We start from the raw sequence: 14,048 nt of genomic DNA, 5'->3' as shown, positions 1-14,048 counted from the left end.
TAACCCTTTCACCTCGCAGCCTGGGCCCTCCAAACCTCCCCTTTATCTTCAAAAACGTTGGCGGCACCTTCTCTAGGACAGGAGTGTGTGCAGCTGCAGAGGGCGACAATTGCAGGTTTCAGGCCATTCCAAACTCTGTGATATAACAGATAATAGAAAACCAATACTTGCGCAGAATGATTATTTTCTTGTTTCCAAGCACACCCCCTTTAAATTTGCGCCCCGAGCAATCGTCTGTGCGGCCCGTGCCTACTAAGTCCAGAGGTTTTTTGCAGCCTTGTAAAATATTTGCTGGTTTCTGTTCCTTAAATGAAAGGCAACAGCACAAAGAAAAACGTATTTGATGCATAATTCTGTTGAGTATGCTTACTCTAGTACTTTAGAGCTTTTTAAAAAACTTTATTAAAATAATTAAAAGAACTTTATTAAAAGAATAAGTTCAAGAAATAAATATCAATGTTTGTGGGGTTTAAAAAAGATGAAATTGTGGAACTGATTGAACTTTCTACTGACTTAATCTTACTGACTTCATTTTACTCAAAATGTTGCTAAATTCAGGATACAGCAGTTGACTAGGCCACTCTTGACAATCTGACTAAGATCAGTTTAACTTTTACAAAAAAAAACTTCTGAACATTCCTTCACACAAAAATACAAAAGGTTGTGGCTGACTTGAGTTGTGGATTACTTTTCAGGAGAAACAAGACAAAATAATGTGTAACTTGGTGTCTGAGTGCTTCAAATAATATTGTGGCCAGGAGAAATTAGAAACTGCTTAAAAGAAACGGTTAAATAGATAACCACTTCAGACACATTTTGAATGAAGGAATAACATTGAAAGTGGGAAGAAAACCCCAAAACCTGTTATTTTACATAATATTCTATATTCAAGAAAATAAAAGGTTAATGTTATGATTAGTAGTCTGTGGTAACACCAGTTAAGAAAATAAGATGAAATAATAAAAAAAACTAAAATGTGTTTGACTGATTGAGCTTCAAACATGTTATTTTGCTGGAAGAGGTGACAGAACAAAAATTGTTATCCCAGGGTTTCTCAATCACTGTCCTCTAGGGGGCTGTCCAGCTTGTTTTTTATTCCAGAAGAACCAAGTAAGTGATCCAAAAATCAAGAAGGACAGCACACTTCCTTGGCTGAAATTGCGAACCACTGTGGTGATTAGCATTTTATTGTTAGAGGCTGTTTTTATGTGTCATCCACAGCACGTTTGGTGTTAATGTTACTTAAAGGTTGAATGTTTCCTAGTTAATGTGACATAAAGTCTGCACAGTGCATAATTATAAAACATTTCTTGTATTTGTTTCAGCCTGTGATCCAGATGATGAGATTGTGGAGAGGTACATCAAAGTTGTAATGGTCTTTAAAAAAGGACTCACCTTGTCTTGAGGCTTTTAAAAAGTGGGGGGTGAACCAAAACACAAAAGTCACCAACGCTCCTGTGGCAGAACTTGCTATTACAGACCAAGACAAAAACTCAGAGTTTGCCCAGTGACCAGCTGGGTGGTTTCTTTAGGTCTGGCATGAAGGAAATAAAAGCCAATTAAGAAATTGGAGAAAAAAATCCAACAATGTAAAACAAATGAGCAGTTACTGCCCATAGACAAGGGCAGGATATGAAAAGTTGTTTTTAAACATTTGTTAATTTTGAAGAATCTCAAAGAAAATGTTGAAGTTTTTTCTCACTTTTTATATTGATTTTTATTCAAATTTTGAAAGTGATATTCTTTAGTTTCTATTACATGTTTGAAACTGTACATTTTTTCATTGTAACACAATGTTTTTAAATATTTCTGTTGCAATTTTATATATAAAGTTCTTTTGACAAGCTTTATGATTTGTGGTTGTTTTTGGTTAAAACACCTCACACTTTAGATGTGTTGCAAAACACTCAAACTTTTAACAAAATAAGTTAATAATTTCTTTACATTTGTAAGCAGTTTACTAATTTGGCCCGTTTAGACAATAGATGTTAATGAATCTTATTAATATAGAGAGAAATTAGACTCAGTCAGATTTGTGCGTGCGTAATTCTTGATTTGTGCGTAAATTAGGATTTGTGTATGCATATTCTTGCTTTGTGCGTGCGTAAATTAGGATTTGTGCATACATTTGGATTTGTGCGTGATTTGTTACTCACATAATACATTTTGTGTATAAGTTAAAAAAATATAAAATGAAAAAAATACAAAATGCAATTTACGTATGCTCAAATTAAGATTACAACAGTTTGAAACTACTTACACACACACATCTTTAAAAAACATGCACAAATCCCTTGTTACGCACACACGAAGCCAAAGTTACGCACGGATCTACCGTGAGACTGTTTTCACGTCTCACAAATTCGTCTGTAAGTGCTGCGTTTAAATACCAGTGGAATGCTCGGTCATTAGAATCTTCCTATCAGCCTTCCCAGACAATGACTTTATCAATACATGAAGACAGTAGATGTTAATGTTGAACATAGAGGCTACTTACTTCGGGGCGCTGACCACCGAGATGGGCCGCCATTCTTCCTGTGACTCTCTCAGTCTGACTGCCTTTGATTTTTCCGGATGAAAAAAAACAGTGCCCCCTACTGGTCGTTCCTGATACGCATTTTGTATCAATTCGGTGTCTCGGAGAATAATATACTTTTAATATATATATTAGAAAAGTGAACGTCATATTCTCAGATAATCATTTTTATTTTCCTTTAAAGTTTTTTTAAGCCCTGCTACACCCACTGAAGGAAATAGGTGTAGAAGGGAAGGCTGATAGGAAAATTCTAATGACCGAGCATTCCACTGGTATTTAAACGCAGCACTTACGGACGAATTTGTGAGACGTGAAAACAGTCTCACAGTAGATCCGTGCGTAACTTTGGCTTCGTGTGTGCCTAACAAGGGATTTGTGCGTGTTTTTTAAAGATGTGTGTGTGTAAGTAGTTTCAAACTGTTGTAATCTTAAATTTGTGCATACGTAAATTGCATTTTGTATTTTTTTCATTTTATATTTTTTTAACTTATACACAAAACGTATTATATGAGTAACAAATCACGCACAAATCCAAATGTATGCACAAATCCTAATTTACGCACAAATCAAGAATTACGCACGCACAAATCCGACTGAGTCTAATTTCTCTCCATATATTAACACTATCAGATATTTGCAAGACATCTATAATGCTAATAAATATCCTACTAGCATCTTACAAATTAATAATTGCTTATGAATTTGTCAACAGAGATTGTTAATGAATCTTATTAAGCTTATTAACATGCTTGTGTGAGACATCTATTATGCTAATAAATGTCTTACTAAAACCGTAAACATTAATGCTTTTAATATGTTAACAGGGGTTGTTAATGAATCCTATTAAATGTCTTACTAACACCCTATAAATACATTAATCTTTGTTAATGTCGTTAAAGATTCTTATTATAAAGTGTTACCGAATCTGTAAATTTATGTTAATTCCATAAGCACTTCACTACTGTAAATTGTTGCATACCAGCGCAAGGCTGCTTTTCTCCACTTCAGAATCAGTTATGTTGATTGCATAAAGGGTTGAAGGGTTACAGTAGTCGAAAGACTGTCAACACTGGAGCTAAAGCTCTGATGTTAAAGGGTAAATGAAATCGCCCCAAAGATAGTTGACTGGTTGTAAAGCTCTAAAGATTCAGACATGAAATTTTTAGATGGAAAAGTTACAGTTTTTAAAAAGAAATAATGTATTTTTCTTTGTCTTCATTCTTGTTATAGTTCGACCGGATCATCAACTCTAATCAGACTGAAGGAGCCCACTTGGACACCATAAAGCAGAGCAATAAAGACTTAAAGACAAATGCAAATATGGAAGCATAATAATTCTTTCTGGCTAACTAGCAGTGGAATGGGATGGACACAGAAGCCACGAAGAAACATGCCATAGAATTGAATTAATACATTTTTAGCTGTTAAATAGGGACTCCAAACGTCTCTATTAACAAGCAGGACATGTGCCTTGAAACCAAGGAGTTAGTTGGGACATTTTGGCTTAGAAAACACCTTAAGAACCCTTTGCCAATGGCTTGTTGGCAGAAAACGGGAGTTCCAAACCTCAGACAGCAATCCACCCAAAAATCTGGTTGTCTGCAGCCAGCAAGACATCCTTTCAATCCAAGAGAAAAGTAAGATTACTTGTATTTTCTTCCTGCTTTTCCTCTCATCCTGCCTTCTATCAAGTCTCCCATCTTCCCCTATTTTCAGCACAAATGCTGTCCTGCTAATTTTTAAGAATTCTATTAAATCTCTCTTAGTCTAGAGTACATCGCTGTCCCTGCCTTTTTTTGTATGCGGTAAATAAACTAGAAGAATCCATACTTTATTATTCTCCAAAAAGGTGACTATATTTCTGTGGAATGGGTGGTCCAGCAAGAGCTCTTCTTGGAGGATTCAGCACAACCACCTCATCTCTGGAAGTCAGGGGTCGAATGGAGTGGTCCAGCAACAATCCCCTCGATCTCAACCAATCCCTACCATGGGAGGCAGGAGACACCAGTGGCGGTGCTGCGGCCACGGCTTTGGATCTGGAAAACTCTACGAGTCAAGAGGCTGTCGCAAGGAATGTCATCAAAGATAAGAACTGGCCAGCGCTGCTCATCCTCTTCATCATTGCATTAACGATTGGGGGAAACATTCTGGTGATCCTGGCAGTGTCGCTGGAGAAGAAGCTCCAAAACGCCACCAACTTCTTTCTGAGGTCACTAGCAGTTGCAGACATGCTTGTAGGAATCCTGGTTATGCCCATCTCCCTTATCAACATCCTCTATGGTGAGTGAAGAACATTGAAAAAAACAACATTTTGTCATTATATTTCACCAGTATGCATTTGAAATACACAGAACACAGAAATAAAATGAATTTTGCTGCCTGACTTAAACAAAGCAATCAGAAATGTACACTTCAATTAAGAAAAGCCTCCATAGGAAATTATGCTTTTCTAAGAAAAACACTGTTGAAAACAGTCTGACCTGCCACAAAGTTAAAACCACCCACCTCATATTGTGCAGTAGCTCAAAACAGCTTTGACTTTTTAGAGCATTGAGAAATGACTTCTGGGAGTTTCCTGTGTTACCAGACTTATTTTAGCTCTGTGTGTTCCTGTGTGTTACCGAATGGAAAGACTGGATCCGACTCATTTAAGCTAGTCCCACAGACACTAGCTAAAACTGGTGTCGAGGGAGTTTTGAGGCTTGCAAAATTACTTTGTTTTCCTTGTGCAGTCTTAGGGCAGTATTCTTATTGTTCCCAGGTGCATTGCCTCAATGGAGAAGGCCACTGATGCAGTGCTTTGGCTACATGGAGATATAGCACGTCTGCAGCACCACTAAAACTGCTGTTGAATGTCAATAACTAACACAAGGATGCCAAGATAAAATAAACTATTGTATTTTTTATCCTACCATGTTATGCAATGCTATAATACAAGACAACATAGCTTATCGAGGGTAGTAAAATAATTGTTTACTAGGCAGAAGAGTAAATTACTTTTTACAGCCAGTCTTTCTTAATGTTCTTAATTTCACACTAATTTTTTTTTTTTTTTGTCAAATTGTTTACTGTTTTCAAAACTTTTTTTTCACTAAAATGAACTTTAGTGTGGTGTTTTTTCATCTGGAAAAAAAAAATCTGTGAATACATGAAACCGTGAAAATGTGAATAAGGGGGGAAACGCTGTGTTATTCTTCACGAGCATTTATTGCATTGCCTGAAGTGTATTTTTACTAAACTCCACTATACAATCCTGATCCAAACCCAAGGAACAGTTTAAAAAATGCAAGAAATTGCATTTATTGCAGCTGGACCTTAAAAGGGTTCTGCTTAAAACTTCAAAATGCAAAAAGAATAAAGACGAGTAAGAGAACACATTTTTAGCTGCCAATTATTGAGAATAACAATTTAAATGAAAAGGATTGGTCATAAGCTGATCGAAAGTTTAATTCCACAGCCTTCAAAATTAAGAATTTGCACCAAAATCTAGCATTCAAATGTTTTTTCTAAATAATTGTCCTGTCAAGATATCTTGATGGCAAAGACAAAAAAGGTACATTTCTTTGAACATGGCAGTATGGTTGAGCTGCATGAACAAGACCTCTCACAACGTGCCATTGCTGCTGAGTAAAATTATTTGATTTTTTTTACTTGAAATTGTTTATTTCAAGCAATCAATCAAATAAGAATAGTACACAAAACATTACAATCATCAGTTATACGTTCATACAATGACAAATCAAACTAAGGATAATAAAACATAAAATTAATTATGGCTTGAAAGGGAGTGGAAGGAAGCGAATTTATATCAAAGTCAAAGTCAAAGTCAGCTTTATTGTCAAGTATGCTGCATGCACAAGACATACAGCACAGATGAAATTGCTTTTCTCTCACCCCACAGTGCAAGCAGCATATAAAATAATAAATAAACAACATAAACAAAATAGATAAAAGGACAGTAATAAGAAGAAGAATAACAGTAATCTAAACAGTGCAAAAGAGCAATGACATGGTTAGTGGCAGTTTAAAGTGACAACAGTGCTAAGAACAGTAATTGGATAAGTCATGATGGCAGTCTTTGGTGAAGATGGTGTTCTGAACTGGTGCGAAAGTTTTCAATGTGAGCTCGTAGGACGGAGTGGAGGGGGCAGAGGGGGGAGGGCAGGGAGGGAGTTGAGTGTCCTTATTGCCTGATGGAGGAAACTGTCCTTGAGTCTGCTGGTTCTGGCCTGGAGACTTTGCAGTCTCCTCCCTGATGGCAGCAGGTTGAAGTGTCTCTGGGATGGCTGGGAGGGGTCCCCTGCAAACCTGATGGCTTTGCGGGTGAGACGGGAGTGAAAAATGTCCAAGAGGCCAGTAAGAGGGACACCAACAATCTTCTCAGCTGTCTTCACAATGTGCAGCAGAGTCTTCCGGCAGGACGCGGTGCAGGCTCCGTACCACACAGTGATGCAGCTGGTCAGGATGCTCTCGATGGCGCCCCTGTAGAAGGTCTGCATGATGGGGGGAGGAGCTCTGGCCCTCTTCAGTTTGCGGAGGAAGTACAGGCATTGTTGGGCTTTCTTGGCCAGTGATGCAGTGTTGTAGTGTTGTATATATATATATAATCCCACCCCAGTTCTACCGTAACCATTTAATTACATAATTTATTATTATCCGGTTCATAACTTTTATCAGACAGACTTAAGAATCCTTGGTATGAATAAAGCACATGACAGACATGAATTACTTAAAATATTATGTAAAAAAATAACTAATTTAGGAATCAACATGGCAAATCGACAGTTATCTAAAATATCTACAGATTATGTTAAGTATAAAAATCATGCATATGATTAAAAAATAGTAGTATATCAGTAAAATACACAGAACACTGTTTCAAAAATCTTCACAGCAAAAATTAATCAAGTATCAAAAGTTAAAAAAATATGTGCAAATTATGTTTAATTAGGAAAAATCCTGAATCCATTTTCGGAGCAAGTGAAGTAATATAATTTAAAATCAATCAATTTAATTATCATCATAAAATGATTAAGCTTTTTTATTATTTTTGTATTATTTTTTTATAATACGGTAATGCTGAGAAATAAAATAAAAAAGGGTCCATATTCTGTCAAATGACCAAGGTCGGTATTCCTTCTTCTGCTGATTAACAGCCGTCCTTCTGGTTTAAACAGAGTTTACAGTTCTCTTCGATGTTATGTCTGCAGACATTAGATTGAGGTCCTTTTCCTTCTTCAGCTGATATCAGCTGCGCTAAAGGTTGAGGTCAAGTTGTCTGTCTGCAAGTCAGAACTCTGCTGAACATCAGGGTCACTTCAGACTTAGAGAAAGCGATGAATCCAGGCGCCATATTTCTTGAAATTATATTTGACTCTTTGAGTTATTACTGCATATTGGTTCAGATGTCCGTGATAAAACACTTCTCAAAATCCTTCATGGTGTTCACAACCAGAACCTTGGACCAGTCCGGTGGACCGAGTGGTTTGAGGTAAATCCTGCAGCCTTTAACCCAAGTGTTCTCAATCTGCTGACGCTTCCTGAGTAGCCTGGCATGTTTGGCCATTTCAGCATTCCTTCTGGTCGGATGGTCGTTTAGATAAACAGCAGATCCTTTCAGATTCCTCCTTTGATTCATCAGAGTTAGCTTGTGTTTTTGATTCACAAACCTGATGAGGATCGCTGGTTTATCCTCCTAGGGAGCGGGTGGCAGGTGTAGATGGTATTTAGATCCAGGGAAATCAATTTAGGCGTGAAAAATGATTCCACTTGGCGTTCCAGAGTCTCTCCCTCGCTCCCCGTTTCAGAAGAACTGCTAGCAATGCTAGCGCTATTAGCAGTAGCAATGCTAACTCCAGCTGCATTTAGCTTTGCCCGAGGTTTGATCGGTAATCCAGTGAGAATGACATTATTCATCCTTGCTTGTTGTTCCACATTGTCCAGTCTTTTCTCCAGAATGTCGACCCGGTTTTCTCGTTGCTCGTTTTGAGCTCGGAACCTGCGGAACTCTTCCATTAGCTCCATGAGAGGAGTTAGCTTAGCTTTCGCTTGCTCCATGAAAGGATACAACGCAGCTTGGATATCATCAAGAATCTTTTTAATGTCTTCATAGTCAACTGTTGCTTGTTTTTTTCTTAGGGTCCATGGTCAACTCTCTTTTTTTGTTGGAGAAAACCAACTTTTAAGTCACTTGAAGATAGTTGTATAGCCGCCGTGAGCCACACGCGTCCGTGCTGTAACCCAGAACCGGAAAAAAAGTAAATTGGTAGTAAATGGTAAAGTAAAATGGTAGTTTTGAATTTATTAAAATGGGTTAGAGAACAAGGGTTCTGAGATTTACAGAGCAAAAAAGTCAAGTTTCGACACAAAAAATGTCTTCGGTACTGAGCCAGAGAATCCAAAAGGCTGTTTGCCAAGACACAGGAGAAACCTCAACCCAAATTAAGACCATCACTGCTTCTTACTGTTGCTCAGTAATGATCAGATGGCATCTGCAAGAGAAATGTGATGACTGGGTTCTTCAAAAGGATAATGCTGCAGTTCACAAAGCCTGTCCAACGAGACTTTTTTCAAGAGAATAACCTCACTCTTTTAGAGCATCCTGCATGTTCTCCTAATATAAATTCTACTGAGAACATTTGGGGATGGATGATAAAGGGAAGTTTACAAAAATGAACATCAGTTCCAGACGATGGATGCCCTTTATGAAGGCATCTTCACCACTTAGCACAACCTTCCCAAAAGCCTTTTAGAAACTCTCGCTTCACTCATGCCAAAACAAATCTTTGAGGTGATCAACAAAAATGGGGAAGCTATTCATTACTGATGGTTTTATTTGGATCATTTCATTTTTATTTTGGGGAATTAACATTTTTGTTTGAGGACCTCACAGGGTTTTTTTTTTTTTAGGCTATGGTCCTAAATCTTTCATCATCTGATTAACAGCTCATTTCTGTTCAATTGTTGTTTAAATTCTCTGCTCAAAGTGTTCGGCATCTTGTTCTCATTTCTCGTTTCTACACTTTGAAGCTCTAATTAAAACCTAGTTAAAATCTAGCCTTGCAAAATGCAAATTCATGCAATTTCTTGTCTGGTTTTAAGATTTTGTTTAGGAATGTATTTGTGACGATTGTGAATATTCAATTCTTGGGATACTCATTAAAGCCCTATTAAGCGCAGAGACAAGTGTTTGTTAATTCATGCTTTCACTTCACATCCACTCATTTTAAGCCAGCCCTCAGTGCAACAAAGACACAGATTATCTAAACCCTTGTAAAGGTCGGTTGCTGTGTAAATGCTTCCCTTTAAAACTCAGTTATTATTGGAGCAATCCACATTTCTACAATTGATCTCAAGCCTGCACCCACGCACCAGCTGTAGTCGGCACACTGTGACAAATGCACTGTTAGTATTTCCCTTTTAATTTTTTAAATGATTACAGACTCACTCAAATGCTGCACATTTCTGCTTTGCATTTGTTTCATGCCAGCTTGGTAATTGTAATGTCATTCCAGCTTTCAGCTGCAGCTATTGCTTTCAAAATCACAGATATGATTCTGCACCAACACTTTATTTTCTGTAATAGAGAGGATTAGGCCATTTAAAGAGGATGGTTTTATTTTTTCCTGTAAAGTGACGGAGGAGCACATGCCAGTAACATTTCAGCCAGGTCTTTACATTTATAGATCAAAAGGTTGTCCTTATAAATGTCACAGTCACAAAAGTGATCATAGTGCTGATAATGCACAGCAAAACCTTTCTCGGTGATGTACATAAACAGCCTTCAACCTTTGCAGTTCTCAGTGATGCCAATCTGCCTCACAGCTGACATTACTGATCTTAAGGTTCAAATATTTGGATACATCAATTTGCCGTTTTACCAGAAGCCTTTTCAGAATTTATATCTAGTTAATGACCTTTACAAATAATCCCTTCTGTCAATTGAAGGAAATCTGAGAATATCCACACTTAGTTGACAAATATTTTTGACCAAAACTTTACACTAGTTGTTTTTTTTTTTTTTTTTTTTGGAGGAATTAACATTATAATACACTTATAAACTCAAAAATATGATTTTGCATGATATAGGCCCAACATGTTTTTCTTTTACATATAAAACTGAACAATGTTCATGTTAGCTGCTGCGCATGTTTTCAGTCTTTTTTCACTTTTTCTCTGCAAGTGTAATGCTCAGCTTGTACAGTCACATATACAACTGCCACTGCATGATGGGGAGGCATTGGGAGAATCTTCAAGATTAGCTGCCTTCGCCTGATTTTTCTAAAATCATTGGCGTGGTGAAAAATGCAGACAGCAGCAGGCAGTCATTAAAAATCTGCCGAAAGCTGGCCGACCACACAGCTGGATCTCCGGCCGGCAGCAGCTCTGACTGGACGATGTGTAAATGTCTCTGCACAGTGGCCGTCTATATCAAATGCCGACATCTGCCCAGTAGCAGTGTTCCCTGCTGGCTTACATACACAATAATATTATTTATGTCAAAAACAAAGTTACAAATTCATTGGAGATGTGGCATTCATGAACAAACTGAACGCATCGTTAACATGAACGATGGGGATGGTCGGCTGGAAACCATTCTTTCTTTCCTTTTTTTTTCTCCCTCCCCTGAGTTGCACACGTTTACATAAATACTCAAACAAGCTCATCCTTTTTATTATCACATAAGTTCTGCACACCTGATTTACGTGAGTGCCTCACAAAGAAAGGAGAAAAGGACAGCTTTAGAGCTGCAGTGCATGCGGCACATGGGGGTGTATTGCTCAATAGTGTGCTCGGTGAGCTTGTGTATATGCACAAACACATGAAAAATTATAGAGGGAACATTCCTGCCACCAAACTGCTACTCCGCATCCTCCAAATGTGGCAGGGCTGTGGTTGACCGATGTCAGTTCAAAAAAAAAAATAAATCTCAGTTCAATTTTAACTTTTTCTTAAAACCCTAGTAGCTGCCAGTATGCAGCCACCTGCCAAATTTGCTGGAAAAACTGGCCTTTAATTGCTGCACGGTGGCATTTTGGTATATGTGACCGTAGCTTAATAAGCTGGTAACTTCCAGTCTTAGTTGTTTTAGTCTAGTCTATCAACCATTTCTCAGGAATACAAAGTAACCTAGGAAGGGTTGATTGCTGCTTAATGGGCCACACTCGCTCATTGTACACACAGACTGTGTACAGCCTGTCTGTCAATGCAAACTGGAGCTGCTAGTGTCTGCAGACTGCAGTAATCAAAGGTTCTCATAAACAATCACATTGAAGAATAAACAAAAATCTGATTGGTCTGTCAGTCTTTCACTACCTGATGCACTAGCATACAGAGACTGATGGATGAAATAAATCTCAGTGATAAAAAGATTTCCTGTCCTTGTAAACACATTTTAACATGGAGAATTAAAGTTCTGAGTCATCAGCACAAACAAAACAGCAGTTCATAGCAACCTGATGACAAATTTCTAATCCTGAAAATTGGTGTTTGTTTGTCATAATCACATCATTTGCTGTGTGTGCAGTGATAGATAGTGCATGCAGGCATGGAAGAACTTTCTGCTTTATATTTTTCACCACACCAAGCTGTTTACCTATTGCGGATTCAGTCTTTCCAGCCTTAGACAGCTCTTTGAAGTTTGGAGTGTGGCTGTTTGAGGTTGTGGACAGGTTTATTTCATACAGATAACTAGTTCAAACAGGTCTCATTAATATCAGTAATGAGTGGAGGACAGAGGATCCTCTTACAAAAGAAGCAAACGACTCTGGGAGTTTTTCGGGCAGGCAACTCGAGCAGTGCGTTTACCTGGTTATTCCTTCCTGCGGGCGGTTCAGTCTAATCAACTCATCTGTTCAGCGTCCTACTTAAGTTCCAGGTGCGGTCCAATCCTCTTCTTCCATTTCCGCAAGCTCTGCGTTCGTCACTGGTTCTCCATGCTCGCTGTTCTCCTTCTCGCTTTTTCAGCGTCATATGTCTTCCCACCGTTCTTTTTCGGACTCGATGGTCCCCCTTCTTCTGATGTGGGGGCTTCCGTCTTCCGAGTCTGCCCCTCCTTTTTTGGCTGTTCAGCAGGCAGTGTCGCGTCTTACGGCGCCGCAGCACTCGTGTCTGTCGGGGTCAGCCTCCTCGTGTTCGGTTTTTCAGTGGTGTTCGATCGGGAGATGTCTGGGTCTTCTTGACTGCCGTGCTCACCGGAAACCCTATGGTGAGCGTGCCATGCTGTCCTCTTCCTGTGTTTTTCTGTGTTGAGGCTTTTCTGGCTTTCGCTTCTTCCTGGTTCTCTGCTTCACCCGGTCATCGGTGACGTCACGCCCCTAAGGACCCTGGGAATTGCAGTTCTTGTTCTTAAAAGAAATGATGTGCACCTGGTTCGGATTCTGCTGTGTGGCTTTGTGTCGTCCGGTTATCGTTTTGGGGATTGTGGAGTCCTTTCCGTGGTTATGAAGGCTGGCGGCCCTCTTCTGGACGGGTTTCTCATGCTAGCTGAATTTGTTGTGGCTTTTGGCATATTCTCTGTTGCTGTGTGTTATTTAGGGGCCGGATGAGAATCTTGGCCATCCATCATTCGATACTGGCTCTGTTATGGTGGCTCTCTGTTTTGTTTCTTTTCTGTTAAAGCTGTTGTGTACATTCGATGGTTTAACCAGCGTTTGGATTGGTCCGTCGTTGGACCTGTCTCTCATCTGTGGACATTTTACTTGTCATTAGTCTCTTTTAAAGCGAAGTAAAATCTCTCCTAAAAAAACGAGACACCGCCTTCAGGTCAAGGGACGGCGACTGGCTCGAATACAGCGCAGCCAGATCTGCCCTAAAAAAAGGCATAAAGAAGGCCAAAATGGCCTACAAAAAGGCGATTGAGAACCACTTCGCTGACAACAACCCCAGGAAGATGTGGCAGGGGATAAACCAAATCACAAATCAAAGGAGCAGCAACACAGTGTCCACTGGAGCGGATGCCTCCTTGGCAAGGGAGCTAAACCATTTCTTTGCCAGGTTTGACACGCAGAGGCCCCCAGCAGACACGCCACAATCATCATCACCCCACACCAACAGTACCCTAGTACTCCAGGAATAAGAAGTACGACGGATGCTTAAATCAGCCAACCCCAGGAAGGCAAGGGGACCAGATGGAGTACCAGGCAAAGTACTCAGCGCATGCGCCGACCAACTAGCAGACGTTGTCACCAGAATCTTCAATCAGTCCTCACAACAGTGCAGCATCCCAGCCTGCCTCAAAACCTCCACCATAATTCCTGTTCTCAAAAAGCCAGCAGCAGACAGTCTCAACGACTACAGGCCAGTTGCCCTCACACCTGTAGTCATGAAGTGTTTTGAAAGACTGATAGCAAAACACATCAAAGATAACCTTCCACCCACCCTCGACCAGCTCCAGTTTGCCTACAAACCAAATCGCTCAACAGATGATGCTATATCCACCACTCTTCACTCTGCCCTGAGCCACCTGGACCACCCAGGGAACTACACAAGGCTGCTCTTTCTGGACTTCAGC

The 14,048-nt window shown here is 39.4% G+C and overlaps 1 protein-coding gene across 1 annotated transcript in view; it reads left to right on the top strand.

The window, feature by feature from the left end:
• Positions 1–14,048, top strand: part of LOC101165845 (5-hydroxytryptamine receptor 2C-like) — a 252,916-nt gene that overhangs the window by 192,651 nt on the left and 46,217 nt on the right. Inside the window, exons 4-5 of the mRNA XM_020711729.2 lie at positions 3,767–4,173; positions 4,386–4,816. Of these exons, the coding sequence (XP_020567388.1) occupies positions 4,405–4,816 (412 nt within the window). The 5' untranslated portion in view covers positions 3,767–4,173; positions 4,386–4,404. The remainder of the gene's footprint in view (positions 1–3,766; positions 4,174–4,385; positions 4,817–14,048) is intronic.

Source organism: Oryzias latipes, chromosome 18 (genome assembly GCF_002234675.1).
Source record: "Oryzias latipes chromosome 18, ASM223467v1".
In the NCBI taxonomy this organism is placed as follows: domain Eukaryota; kingdom Metazoa; phylum Chordata; class Actinopteri; order Beloniformes; family Adrianichthyidae; genus Oryzias; species Oryzias latipes.
Note: the sequence above shows the minus strand (reverse complement) of the source record. Positions and strands in the feature narration are given on the sequence as shown.